The sequence below is a fragment of the Sinohyriopsis cumingii genome, chromosome 14 (genome assembly GCF_028554795.1).
Source record: "Sinohyriopsis cumingii isolate HCF-2022 chromosome 14, ASM2855479v2, whole genome shotgun sequence".
In the NCBI taxonomy this organism is placed as follows: domain Eukaryota; kingdom Metazoa; phylum Mollusca; class Bivalvia; order Unionida; family Unionidae; genus Sinohyriopsis; species Sinohyriopsis cumingii.
In genome coordinates, this window is record NC_142974.1 from 35,898,418 (window position 1) to 35,913,726 (window position 15,309).

At 31.1% G+C, this 15,309-nt stretch overlaps 1 protein-coding gene and 1 non-coding gene across 2 annotated transcripts; one reads left to right on the forward strand and one right to left on the reverse strand.

Annotated features, from left to right (window-relative positions):
• Positions 1–1,108: 1,108 nt before the first annotated feature.
• On the reverse strand, positions 1,109–13,723 carry LOC149783572 (uncharacterized). Its single transcript, XM_089932865.1, has 11 exons — positions 13,497–13,723; positions 11,584–11,673; positions 7,867–7,951; positions 7,466–7,543; positions 7,106–7,214; positions 6,791–6,825; positions 6,152–6,245; positions 5,344–5,498; positions 4,341–4,511; positions 3,443–3,544; positions 1,109–2,770 (listed from the first exon to the last, which is right to left on the reverse strand). Exons 1-11 carry the CDS (start codon positions 13,721–13,723, stop codon positions 1,109–1,111), a joined length of 2,808 nt encoding a protein of 935 aa, XP_089788991.1.
• Positions 13,724–14,625: 902 nt separating this feature from the next.
• Positions 14,626–14,732, forward strand: LOC149783573 (U6 spliceosomal RNA). Its single transcript, XR_016414192.1, has one exon. It is a non-coding gene; the product is annotated as a U6 spliceosomal RNA (small nuclear RNA).
• Positions 14,733–15,309: the final 577 nt, after the last annotated feature.

The following is a 15,309-nucleotide window of genomic DNA, read 5'->3' on the forward strand; positions in this document are numbered from 1 at the left end:
GCAAATAACAGTTCAGTATATTCCTTGATAAAAAATTATGTGCATGCAGATTAAAACTAATGGGCTATGTTCCTTGTGAGTATATATGTTTTTCACATGTCAACAGTATTTATCATAAAATCAATTTATAGACTTTTGCTCTCTTTACAATAATGCAGTGAAAGTTATATTAATAGGGTGCTTGCAAATGAATGTTTGATGAATCAAACTTGACCAAACATTTTGACTCAATCAGGCAGAAACTGGAATTTAATTTTTACCGATGAAATTCCCTTCTACAACTTTTTTCAAAGCCACCTATGACAGGCTGTATATCCTTCAGGTTGACAACAGTGATTTATATGACATCAGGCTAAAAGAGCACCAGTTGTGAATCACACCCAGCTTGCTCCATTGACACGTATATGCTCATGTTAGTACCCTGTCCGCTTGGTAAGAGTAAGGTTACTAATATTAGTACTACATTTATATTGTGATTTATAAACACCATTAATTTCAATAAAACCATAACACAATTTATGTACTAAGAGATTGCATTTTTGCTGCTAGCGCTTTGCATTATGATTAAGGCTTTTTTTTCACATGTTAACAGGTCTTGTAATAATTATTAAAATGAGAGAAATGAAACATATGTAATATTTATGTCCATCTTAGTTATATTTTAACTCTTTTTCATTGTTAAATTCCATAATCTGTTTGTATTTAGATATTGTTATTGTTATTGTTACTGTTTTTCTGTATAAAAAAAATATTGAATAAAACATTTATCTTCGTCAAATATTTCTTTAGTACTTGAATATACAGAGGCCAATGTCAATATAATGCGACTGGGTGGGATATCATGTTACATGTCTGCATCACAATTTCCCAGACACAAATAAAAACAGCCTCTGGTGGTTGAATGGTTTAAGACATTGTCATATGCACCCTGGGTTTCATAAATCTCATTAATAATGCTACTACATAAAGCCAATGAGGGTGTTTGATAAATGGTATTAACAATATAAAGCTTAGGTGGACTTAAATAAGTCATATATCAGCAGGGGATGCTATGTATCATTATATTAAGGCACACACATTTATATAAAAATGCAAGTCCTTGGTTAATCTAGTTGCAAAAAATGAGCAAACATTTTGTTTCCTCCATCCTGCTATTTAATACAGAATTTACTGTATGCATGTTTAAAGTTCTCTTTGACATGTCAGAAATTTTACATGTACAAGTGTAGAACATTCCATTTTCAAACTGCTCCCTTGTCGTCACGACATACTCAGACTTCTTGAATTCTCCCGTTTCATCATCATAGTCATTCATGACAGCAATTAATTTGTGCTCATCAAAAACCTGTATAACTAAATCTCCATATTCAAGTAGCTGTTTCTTGAAATTATCATAGATACTTATATCTTTCATTACATTTTCATTCTTTAGGTCAACAGTTTTCAATACCATTTCTGCTGTCACAATCTTTCCACGTGGTGTGAACATTTTCCTACGTACTGGCGCAGGTTCAGCATGATACACAATATTTTCACTGGCACTATTATTGTGATCATTTTCCTGGCAAAGGTCTCTGTAGACTTTGAATAATTCACCAAATTGTTTGTTCTTGTAAAGATAAAGCGCCTTGTTCCTTAATGATTTAGCACTATAACAGATAGAAAAGCGATACAGAAATTTTATTATGTCAATTCCATGGTCATTTGATAATAAATTTAGCATAATACTTTGTTCATATATTGACTCAACAGAAGCAAAACTTTTTAGAAAGTCTACTGAAGATTTCTCATAACGATCCAAAATTCTGATCTCTGGATAATGACATATGATATCACGAATAGCAGGAGTCTTCAGCATTTCATTGTCACAGGACATGTAATAGGCATCCGATACATCTTTGCCGATTTTAACAGTGAATCCTTTGCGAGTGGTAAGAACAAAACAGGCACATAATTCCAAGTTGGTGAAATTTTCAGCATGCTCTGCAAGTTGTAGTTTTCTTTCCTTCAAATTACTTAAATTATATTTATATACTTTATCTGGTCTGCTATGACTTTTATGTGAACCTTTCATTTTCCTCTGTGTTATCTTTTTTTTATCTTCATCAGTGGCAATGTTGCACAAGAAAAGTGATTCTTTTGAGATAGTCAATTTCTCACATATTAGATGTGAAAAATTCTCCACCATAAAATTTTGATAATATCCTGATTCAATATATCGCATATAATAAAATGGTGCTTCACTGCTGTCATTTATAATTTTAAGTAAAGTAAATACGAATACTCCCTCAGTACAATTAGGAAAAGTGGCTATATTTATAGCAGCATCCTCAAATTGTTGAAGCTGCTTATTCTTCGAATCCATGAAATGGCACTCTATCAACTGACTGATGATGTCATGCTCTATGTAAATGGCTTTATGGCACTTTTCCAAATTGGTTGTAAACACATTTTTAGCAATGCTTACTTCTGATAAATCTGACTTTCTTTTCCTGGATAAAGTTTTATTGTTAATATCTGTAGGATGTAATGCGGCTTCCTGCTGTAAAGAATTTGACACAGGAGTTTTAACTTGTATACTGTCATCTGTTGTCCACTTTTCTCCTAGAAGCTGCCTCTTGCAAATATATTCTGCAGTTTGCTTTTCAAATTCACGAGCATTGGAACTGTTTAGCATAGATAAGTACTGGCTGTGATCTTCAATAGTGTATGGGTATTTTGGTGGCATTCTGAAATCTTCATCCAGTAAAAGGAGATGCAGTTTGCTTCGCTGTTGACAGAAAAATAAAGTTAACTGTAAATAAAACATCTTGAATATCACTATAAATACTATTTTATAAAGATCTTTGTTATCATCAAAATGTTATCAAATGAGCTTAATTATTAGGAAACTATGCAGATTGTTATGTATGAGAGACATTACACACAGACTGAAAGTTAAATGAGAAAAGAGGGTGAGCTGATTACCTAAAAAAATAAAAAAATAATCAAGGTACGCATTAGTAGTAATGTATTACATTATAATTAAACTATTCCTCGAGTGGAATATTGTCTTAATCAGTTCCAATATAACTGCTCATTCTGCATATAGCAATATTTTATATATGTAAGAGGAAAAAAAATATAGGAACTGAACAAATTAGTTTAGGTAAATAATTACTTTCAAATCAGCAAATGAAATAAAACTTATCATGAAATATCCACTGAAAAATAATTAAAGTTGGAATATTAAGAAACTGTCACAAAATTTCATGTTACAAAATAATAAAGGTAAAACTAGATCACAGAAAATTAAGAAATCCTAAGTTTAACTATACCATACAATATGGATAACTGATATGATAATGAAAGCTATGTGATAAATAGAACTATCAGTGAACCAAAAACATGCATTTTTTAATTTCAAGGCGCATTTCTAATGACCATCATTGTAATATCTCACCAATGGCACTGGACATAAATGCAGATCACTAGTTATTTTTGATAACTGTCCAAGAGGTAAAGCTTGTTGCCATTCTTCAATGGAATGAAAAGAAAACTGTTCCTGCAAATGTGATAAAATATTTTTTTTAAATGTTTAAAATAAGTTATTTTTTTCATTACAACAAAACCTTAAATATCATGTATATTCCAGAGAACAGTACATAAAGAAGCTGAAAACAAGATATATTCTGAACATTCAAATGTTGTCCAAGAATTAACTCATATGATAATCAAGATGGCCTTAAAAACATGACAGTGAATAAAGAACTGGGCTTTCATTCACCAACAGTCAGATTTTCACAACTTAAAGATGAAGAAATTCATAGCAAGTAACCAAAAACATGGTTAGGTCATCAGAAATAATTGTCTTTTATATATGACTAATGCTGTAGCTGGTTTTGAAAGAAAGTTCCTCTTCCAGTTTCACCTGCCACTGCTGAAATACATTTCTTCATTAATGTTACTATGAAGAAGATTATTTTAATATGTTACACAGTATATGGAATATTTAAGCCAAATAAGTACAATTGTAATAATGAAGCAGTTAATATTGTCATTACAAAGTTACTATAATTATGATTAAGGTCTTCATAAGGACCAAACTAGTGTTACTGGGCACAGCAGATTTTTCTAGGCCAAATAATTTTCATAGCCTAACTTATTTAATTTTGTCTGTGATGTAACCAATTTGTGATGACTGTAGCATGTGATTGACATTTTCAAAAGTTTCAGTGCACTATTATTATGTTTTAAGGACTACATTATTCATGAATGAATGAAAAAAGAAATATATGACAATAACTGAGTCACACTCTACAATGTAGACAAAAAAATGCAAAAACTGTAAGATTACATACCAAATAAATGTGTTTTAATACATGTGTTTCCAACTCATTTCCATCGTAACTGGTAAAAGCACAGTCTTTCCATTGACATAACATGCCAGGATGAATATGACCTATTACATGCTGTCCTAAAAGCTGCTCTGTTTGGAATGTTTCTGTGCAAGATTCCCAGGAACATTCGATCTAGAGAGAGATTAGTAGAATAGGGCATGATATGGGGAACTAAAATACTGTAACTATGAGAACTAATTCACGTGTTAAACAAAACTGAACCTGTTTGAAAGTATTTTCCAACCTTTTAAAAGTATAAAAAAAGAGAAAAAGATGACCAGGAAAACAAATAAGTTTAAAATGCTAATCTTGTCTATTAAGGAAACACTGGCAGTTAACCAATTCAGCCCCGATCCTGTCTGTAGGCGTGATGAGGCTGTACCCTACTTCAAAGCCCTGAAGCAGAAATTGATGTTTCTAAAACAACTAGTCATTATTCTCATGGATAATTTGTTTAAAACAGCTGTATTACGATGTATTCAAAAATAGTACCCCAAATGTCCTTCCTACGCACATTTCAGGCAAAAAAGACAAAAACCTATGGGGCCGAATGAGTTAAATTTGGTTTATTAAGATCACTCACACTGCATAGAAACTTTCACAGTTCTGACTGTACACACTACTGCTAGTTATATTTGCCGATCAGGAATTTCCTAGAACTTATTTCTCATTGATACATATTCTGTTTTAGTGATATACATATCAATTCCTCGTATGATAATTTTTAATATATATATTGTGAACAGAAGGGAGAAAAAAATAAAATGTGTGTACCCAAAAGGTATGTTGTTGTTGTTGTTGTGGGGTTTAACACCATTTTTTAGCACACGATAGGCTATACATGGGAGCCCGTATTAATTGGTTGAGGAAGAACCAGGGAAAACCCCAGGAAAAACAACCAACCCATAAGAAGCTCTGGCAAGCTTTCTCACAAAGGTATAGATGACAATATAGAAATAATTACCACTGGAGGTCCAGGATTTTCTTCAACATCACCAGAAAGGATCAGTTTCATTTTTGCAAAGTTCTTCCAACAAAATGCAGCAATTTTCTTTACAAATGACAAACAGTTTGACAGCACTGTTTGATCTCTTTTGTCTCTTTGTTCACATTTCATGCCTATATATTGATAAAGATGATAAATTTAATAATAAATGAACGAAACATCCATCAACAATATGTAACAACTGTATTCAAGGTGATGTTAAATGTGGCATGGCATCACTTTGTTGACAGGAATTTTGCATGAGTATGCAAGGTATATGCTTATACAATGGCGAGAAACAGCATAAGAAAGATCTGATAATTTGCTTAATGATATTACTAAAGGCATCAGCGTCTTGAGCCAGAGTAAATATTATATCGTAATACCCTGGTTTTCTTTCTGATAAAAAATGACTATCACGGATGATATATGGCATTAAATCCACAAAGCTGAGTATCGTGTCTGAAAGGAAATTATTCATGCCTTATTAACAAATAAATGTTGAATCATTTATTGTGAAAGACACAAAATAATGTTCAAATTAAATAAAGGGAAAACGATTAAGTCACATTAAAGTTCCACTTTACACATTCTATACCTCAGTCTTAATAAAACGGCACATTAGGATGGCACTATATATATATATATATATATATATATATATATATATATATATATATATATATATATATATATATATATATATATAGACACACACAGAAAGTGAGAGAGATGAAAATAGTAAACAGACCAGATACATAACTGTAATACTGAAATGTATATTTACCAAATAACTGCATTTCAGGAACATCCAATGCAATAAAATCACTATCAGTTATGGAACTTATGTGACTGGATGCTTTACAAGTATATATCTCATCCTGTAAAAGGGTAAATTCATTATAAAGCCAATGATTGAGGGTTGTTGAGCATTTTATAAATAGGACACTAGAAGTATTAAATAGCTATACATACACAGATATCAACAAAGATGAAAATTGTACCCTGATTCTGTTGGAAGATAAATTTTAATTTATGCATGAATTATTATCATCAAAAAGAAAATTGATATCTTTTCAAGATATTATTATAGGAACATTAAAATATAACATGGACTGTATTAAGGTTTCAGAAATAATTTTATTTAAGTCAACTTTATGTGTCATGTTGAAGTAACTATGTGTGTGTGTGTGTGCGTGCAAATACCCAATCATGAATCATATGCATTAATTAAAAAATGTACACCATGAATTAGTTATGTAAGTATTTCTGGAACAAACTAAACAAACGAAGTAGTATAAGTTGTCCTCATTCAAAACAAGTGATGGCTGCCTTAACACAAGAAGCCAAAATATAATTTTGGTAAACATAATTAAAATTATTAAGTTCTGAATTGTATTTAAGCAGAAACTAATATATATCATACCTTCATATGGTTTGGTTTGAATGAAGCATCCTTATCTGGAAAGGAATAAATGTTTTAGATTCGATTAAAGAAAAGGCTTACAAAGAGGAAACAAAAAGCTAAGTAATAATTAAGGAATAAAACAATATTTGTGTATCTATGCTGGAAAATGAAAAACAATCAACTTCATATCACAGAATTTACAGGTCAAAAGCACCAAATATATAACACAATATAATTGTAATGCATCTATTTCATCAAGAATAAGCAAATTAACTGGGTTAATTTTTTGAAAATTTAATAATAATTTGGCAATAACTACTTCAAGAAACATACACATGATCTCCTCCATTTTCTTTCTATGAGGAACATGTCTGCTCAAGTAATGGTTCAAAAGAAAGTCTTCCTTAGTGCATTTCACACGGCACTCAGGACAGCAGAATACCTAAAAAAATAAAAATATTTCAACAGTAATAGTGTTTTAGGAAAATAGAAAAGCACTTAAATGTTAACAATGCTGCACTTTTTAATAGCTTAGTATTCATTATTATTAAAGAACAGTGATTCAAAAATATATATAAAAAATCTCAAGATCAGATTTCTTCTTTACTGGTCAAATGTGAAAACATTAGCCACAAAACAGTATTTAGAATGATAAAATAAGAAAAAAACAATTGTATAGTATTTTCTACTTACCTTTGCAGGGATGATTTTCTGGATGAATCTTTTCACTTTTGGTTTCTGGTGTGTACAGGCAGCATGAATATGTCGATCCTTAAAAAGTTAAACTTTATATGATGGCACAAAATCAAGCAAATTTGATAACAACAAATGTTGTCATTAACACAGTCATATGCAAAGGTGCCTATATCATCATTTGCTCTGAAATTTATAAATAAATACCTTGTTAATTATATTATCATATATTTTTAGAAAAAGGAAATTTCCAAAGTCATTACTTTCACTGTAGTTTCTATAACAAACTATAATACCGCAAACAGCACCGGTCTTTTATTCAATAACTTTTTTTTAAACTTTCAGACTGAAACATTTATAGTTTGATAATTAACATTTATACCTTAATACTAAACAATTACCTTGTATATGTTATGAATAGCTGTTGGTGGCAATATTACAGCAACATCCTCACTGACATGCACTATTATCTCATGCTGCTCTAATCTGCATAAAAAGTATATATCATCAAAAACATTTCAATAGTTATTTTCCTGAGAAAAAAATTAATTGAAACAAACTTATCAAAGTATCAGCAATAACTCTTGACACATAAAAAAGGACACCTGATACAGTTAAATAAAAGACCTGGCAAATGCGTCGCTCGAATTATAAATGTAAAAATACGTACGTGTCTTTCAAGAGAATTTTTTTAAAGAAAATAAGAATATGCGAACAATATTATAATGATGGCTACACACATTGGCTGTAAGGGGTGGAATCTGATGAAGAATATTCACTCTAATATAAAATATTATTGTGAAATAAAGATGCATAAAAATGTAATTTCAATTATTATTACCATTTAGCAAATATGCAGTTTATATAAAAAGTTAAGATAGATTCATATTGCTGGCAATGTCAGTTTTCCACAAAAAGAAATGAATAGGCCATTCTTAATCTATGATGGTATATATGTTCAGTACACAAGCACTACCAGTTAACAATTCTCAGATGATTTATTAATCATAATGTAGCAACGCAGCTGTACAGATATCAGTAAATTACTATCATCAAACAATAGCATAACTGATGATTATTTTCCTGCTCAAGTAAAAAAATATCACTTGGAAAAAGGGAAAAGAAAGACAAGAAAAATAACAATAATAAATACTAACAACTATAACAAAGTATGTAAACTGAAGCTGCTTTTACACAGGTTCCAATCGACACACCCATAATGTATGTATTAATGAACACATGCACATTGAATAAACTTGAATCAAATATATAATCAGTGTGAAAATTTTGCTCTTGTATAAGTGAACAGATTCAGTATTATCATCTATAAATAGACATGCAGAATAGGTTAACATATTTTTTAACTAAGCTGCAGGATTGATCATAATCTCTATAATTGGAAACTATAGCAGGCATGGCCTTACATAATTGATTAAATGTACAGTACCAATCCTCTATTTCTTAGAATGCCAAATATTGTAATTTTTATGTTTCATATAAATGTATGGCAAAATATAAAACAATTATTAAAGCAGTAAACAACATTGTTTGAATATTTAATGTACAAATGAAGTAAAAACAAATGCATTTAGGTTATAAATTATAACAATAATTGAAAAGTTAACTAATCACTAATTTTGAAACACACTGGCTGTCATAAATACTCACAGGAACCCCAATACGATTTTAATACCTTTTAAAGAAATTGAAAATTCTCATTGCATGAGTGTTGTATATATTCTTTTTAGTGGTTTTATACTTCTCCAGGCCAGGGGAATTTTTTTAAAAATTAAAACAAATATTGTTAGTAGTAACAATATAACAAATTTCATTTCTGAAGTATGTGCATTATTAAAATGAATTGAAAGAAAAAAGAAACCAGTCTGGTCCATAATGAACACATTTTGTTATGACTGAATAATAACTAGTAATTTTATAAAAAATAACAATATAGAAGGTAGTGAACATACTGAGCTTTTGTACTGTAAATAAAGATATGCCACACTGCATGATTTCATTATGTGCTGATGAAAGGATTATTTAATGGTAAATTAACATGCACATTGTGACAAAGATAATTGTACTGTAAATTAACATCCACATTCAGAGATCGCATTAACTTTGTAAGGTGGCATGATTTATGTCATCATTTGTATAGTAACTGATAAAGAGCAACTGGAGTCATCTGAGAAAGATTTTAATTAGTTTTATTGGATTTTTAATGAAGCGTTAACAATTTATCAGTTACATAACTATAAGGTTTCCTTGTCACAGTCTATAGCCAGGGTGTAAAACCGGTTTTGGCCAAAGACCAGATTGCATTTTCTAAGACCAATCGAGGGCTGAAAACAAATTTCTTTAATATTATTACTGTTCACACGCCAGATTAGGCCCACTGGCAAGGGCTTGTGCATCTATGGTATATAGTGATGTCAAAACCATGCCAAAGACATATTGTGTCACACATTATCATGACAGTGGGCTAATATGCATTTACTGAAATGTGATTGCAATACAAATGAGATGCAACATCAGAGGTAAATTTCTGGTCTTATAACTCAACTAGAATAATGATGGTACTTATTGAATCATAGGATTTTAAGAATAAAACTTGTTATGTAAATAAGAAATCTGTATTTAAATGTGAAATATTTCTGCTTTTCCAACATGATTAATGATATAATATAACCTGACAATTGGCTTACAATTTATCCACCTTTAATCATTTTGGTTGTAAATGTAAAAAATGAACAGAAATGAAATATCAAAAAGGGAATCAACATAATAAAAACATGAGAAAAACAAACCTTTTCTGAGAACAAACTCTAGTTCTACGAGACTGAAAAGAGTTTCATTTTTATTGAAATTAAAATAAATATAAAGCAGAGATAAAAGTGATGCATGTCAGGATGAGAAAATTGATATCTTTTTCTTGTGAATGATATATCTGCCTGAGCTGTGAAACCTAACTTATGAAACAAGCGAGCTATGTACATTTTGGAAAATAGACTAACAATAATCATGAAATTTATTTATAAAATCTTTCAGATTTAATAAGAAATAAAAATGTCTCTTCCCACACCCACTTTTTTGATGTTCAAAAAGGCAATGGTGTGATGGTGATGGAACTGATGTTTAATGCCATTTTAACACACTGTGAGATGGTTAAGGCTGAAAGTCACATAACTGGAACCAACTATGAGAAACTGACATTCATTTTTTGGAGTGTGAGTGGACTTGACAGCATCGGATTCATATGAACAATTCCTCAAACTATTTTTAAAATTTAACAAGACTTTCAAACTCTGAGACAAGACAAAAGCTACATTATGTCTATTTCAACCCTTGAACCATACCTGGACATTCCAAGCTTTCTGTGTGTGAGTTTATATAACCAACATCACTGTATATGTGAAAAATCAGAATTCTTATAACAATTCCAGCCTGTACATGTAGTATATCTGATTCAACCTTTCACCCCCAACACAAAGCAGGTCGACTGAAACAATTCCGCTAAAATATTAGTGCAAAACTAGTAGGCATTAGATAGTTATGGCAAAGAAAGTTACTGCACAGATAAAGCTAGAGTATAAGAGTTTTGATCTATGAACAATAGATGTGTCAATGACTTTCACAATTTATGGGTGGGTGTAGATATGACACATGATCATATGATTCACGTTTCATTTGAATAATTCTATGAAATCTTTGTGAAAACCCAGATATCGCTAAAAAGTTGCAGCCTGGATAAGCCTGACGTAGGCCTAACCTAACCTTTGACTCAAAACCATGAAGTGGAACATGTAGTTGAAACTGGTATATGACACCACTAGGACAATATAAATAAATTATACAACATATAATTCAAGACAGGAGTTATTCAAAAGACGTTGTGGCCGGGTCAAGACGATTAATTGACCCAGATTTTATTGAAAAAATATCAAGCTTTACAGATTTATGGCCATAATGTGAAAATGTGACGAACTGACTCATGAAAATAGGGATAACAATGCGGGGGGGGGGGGGGGGGGGCAGGGGAGACTTTAGTATAATTTCTTACTTTAGATGATACATTTTTCAATTTATCTTTATCTCTATCTAATACAAAATGCTCATACCTTTTTAACTCGTGTTGAAACAGGTACTCTGTATCGTTTATACCTCCTGAATTTGGGAATAAATGGCTTTTTGCTAAAATTGCAGCTCTCCTTAAATGAAATAATTATAAAACATTAACAATATATGTAAACAAAAAATTCTGTACTTTGGTCAGTCCAATTACTCTTAAGTATATAATAAGCACATTAATAATTTTACCTGTCATTTTAAAAAGGACAAACATGAAGTTGACATCTTCTAAAAACAAATAGGGGCAGAACATTATGATTTAACATGGACATATTGCTGTAATACCAAAATCATTTACCAAATATAGACTGATGTGAATATGTGACCTTATTCATGTTAAAAGCAAGTTTAGATTTTATGTAAAAACTATAATTTATGTTAGTCACCTTATCCTTGTAATCCATCGACTTAAGTTTATCTCTGGGTGGAAACTGCTTCACTACATCCGCATAAGACATACGGGTATCGACAATGTCCAAGGACAACAATTTTTCAGCGCTGTTTACCTGCTCCATGTCCAAACTAACAACAAATGACTCCAATACTGTTTTCAATACATATGCACCATTTATATTTACATGGAGTCCATCACGTGCCAAATGCATACTTCGATCAAACAATGGGTTATAGTCAATAAAATGGCACTTATCACATTCTCGGCTTAAGCTCATAATGACATCATTTAGTGCAGCACATCCTCTTTGTAAGTCTGGTAAAACAGTAGAGTTCCAATGAAAAGATTTAAAGTTACTGGTGGTTCGAGGCAGAATTCCACAAACAGTGACCAGCATCGTGGGATTCATTTCCAGCAGCTGACGAATAAAGTCTCTGTAACAACTGAAAGCAAGAAGTGCACAAAAAGAATTAACTAAATGCAAACAAAACATGACTAATAAAACTGTGAAAATTTCAGAAATTCACCACCATAGTAACTGCTGCCATTTGGGAAATATAAAGAAAATGATACAAAAATTTAAAAACATCTGCTACCAGGGTTATTTTGTTCAACTCTCAAGCTCTAAGCAAAAATAAATATCCCATTTTGACATCATATGGCAAGATTTCGGAACAATCAACACACTTCATTTTTGTTGTAGCAATGTAAAAATTGTATTGTCATAAAGTGCAATATGTATTACCTAATTAATGTTACCCTCCTCCTGATGTTAAGCCTGTTTATTTGTGGCATTTGGTGGATTATTAGTTAATAAATGTAGATTGTTGGAAGCTGAGAATACCAAAATCAGTTAAAATTGTGACAAGAATCTTGAATTAAATGAAGCTACTGAAACACTTTCTTCAATACTTTTATGTTTTTGTTCATTTTGTTAAAGAAACATACTTCAACTTAATCTGATTATGGCATTCCCGGCATAAATCACATTTCAGGCAAATGAAATGTAGGCCAACATAACTTGAAATCAGGTCCACATGATTGTGTGAGAATTTTAATTTATTAGAAAAAAGGCATCAGAGTAAGAACAATCTCGCTAAATCATTGTGACTTTAATTTGTAGAAAAGCATCAATACGGGCTGCATAAAGTTTGAGATATTTCTGAAATCTGACTTCTCAATATGATGCTAGGTGACATCAAAACATGCTACACAAGCACAATTAATTAGGTAATAAAACATTGACCCCAAAACATAAATATCAGGGTCAATGTCTTAGACTGTATGACGAGTAGTCAATATGGATGCTAATCATGTAAATTTGTTATTGAAAATTATGCTGGTCATATTATAATTAGAGAGAATATTTGGAATTCATCACTAGCCAGTTGTACTCTGTAAGATCAATATAATAAATTAAATATACAATAGAAATTTATAATAGTTATGCTGCAAATATTGGGCACAAATAATAAATGTTTTCAAAGTCAAATTTACAAGTAAAAATACCTTGTAAATATGCTAACATCTTTTCCAACATCATTCGAACCTATGTGAAGAATCAGCAGGTCAGGTTTTTGGGCTCGGACAACATCTAACACTTTGGATTTAAAATTGGTGACATCTCTAACCAATTTCGCACCAGGAATAGTCAACAGGAATAAGTTGGGAAGATTCAGAAGACAACTGAGTTGCTTCAAATTGGAATCACCTGCAACGAAAATGCTCCTCGACATTCTGACAAGTATGCGGCAGCTATGCAAAATATACAATGAATATGAAATGAATATCCACTATTTAAAAGAAGTAACTGTCTTTCTAAAAAGAAAATATAAATTACATAAACACTAAATTATACTTTTCACACCAGATCAAGTGTAATAAAATGGAAGTTAATCATAAACACTTCAGAAAACAAACTACTATCTTGGGGTAAAAACGTATCAAATGAATATAACTAATAAAATATTTTCTAGTATATTCTTCACGCTATCAGTTCCAATACCTTAACTAGTATGTGAATATGCAAACTTCTTACTTAGGTAGTAATCAAATTTAAACACTAATACATATAAATGAACAAAAAACTTAGCAATGCAAGTACAATATCAAATAAATTCAGCCAATATTCACAACAAATAGAAAATAAAGTCAAACTGATAAAACTTAAAAGGACTGAAACGAAAATTCAAATTGGTCTGGCAGTTGGTAACGTGACTATGGTCTATACAAACTAGTTTGTTAAATTTGCGCACTATGATAAACTGTAAAATAAATCAAAGCGTGATTAATTATAATTACATATATGTCTAACAATTTTTAAATATATATGAATCGAGAATATGGTAACTAAGATGCAGCAATTATTAATCGTTATCGCTCAAATTTGAAAGGCGTTCGCACGAATTTTGGTTCAAGCGGAAGCAGGAAGTAGAATTGGTGGTTTATGGGATTGTTTCTGAGGAATGTATTGTACAACCAATCAAAACCATCGTTTTTAGACGATACATTTGCATATCTGAATGTACGAATATTTAATGAAGGTAGGATTTCTCCATTATCCCCCCTCCCATGAACCATATTCTTGTAGGTTACTTGGTGTAATTTCTATTTCATGGTTTCAAACCAGCCCAAATTCGTACTTGCTTCGGCAGTACATATATTAAAATTGGAACGATACAGAGAAGATTAGCATGGCCCCTGCTCAAGGATGACACGCAAATTCGTGAAGCGTTCCATATTTTTAAAATTTGAAAATTTCAAAAATTATGTATGAAGTTTAACCGAGTTTAAAGTTTTTGAAACTTTAAATTTTGTTTATTAAATTTTTTTTCTTCCCAAAATTAAACCTATATAGATAATTTTAAAAATTTACTAAATTATAACAAGGTTTATATAGGAATCCTAACTTATTGTAACTTTCAAATACCATTTGAACTTTCTAAAGAATCCTATGACGATACACATTGGAAAATTCCAAAATATTATCACCTGAAATACGAAACTACAGGGAATCCACAGAGAATCTATATGGGGAAAGTACAAGGCGATGACATCATGGGGCTATGTCACAGGGCGCTACGCGAAGTGGAAAGGCCTATGAAAGAGTCTTGGAAAAACACCCCATATAGAACACAAACAGACCAAACACAAACACAAATACAACAGTACAACCCCACTGACTCTTCTCTCTTTCTCCAACCATACAGCTCCCACATTGTATGGTTGACCAACATACAATCTTGTAGTGATTAAACAATTTTTGGAATTTTCTAAAGAAATAGTTTAAATAATCAAAGGAGGCCTAACTCGATTCGGGAGA

Coding starts and splice junctions, on each gene's coding strand:
- LOC149783572 (XM_089932865.1), bottom strand. CDS start 13,723: ATGTCGAGGAGCATTTTCGTTGCAGGTGATTCCAATTTGAAGCAACTC. Junction 6,826..7,105: donor GAAAATGGAGGAGATCATGT/GTATGTTTCTTG, acceptor ATTCCTTTCCAG/ATAAGGATGCTTCATTCAAA. Junction 4,512..5,343: donor AAAATCCTGGACCTCCAGTG/GTAATTATTTCT, acceptor ATCTCTCTCTAG/ATCGAATGTTCCTGGGAATC.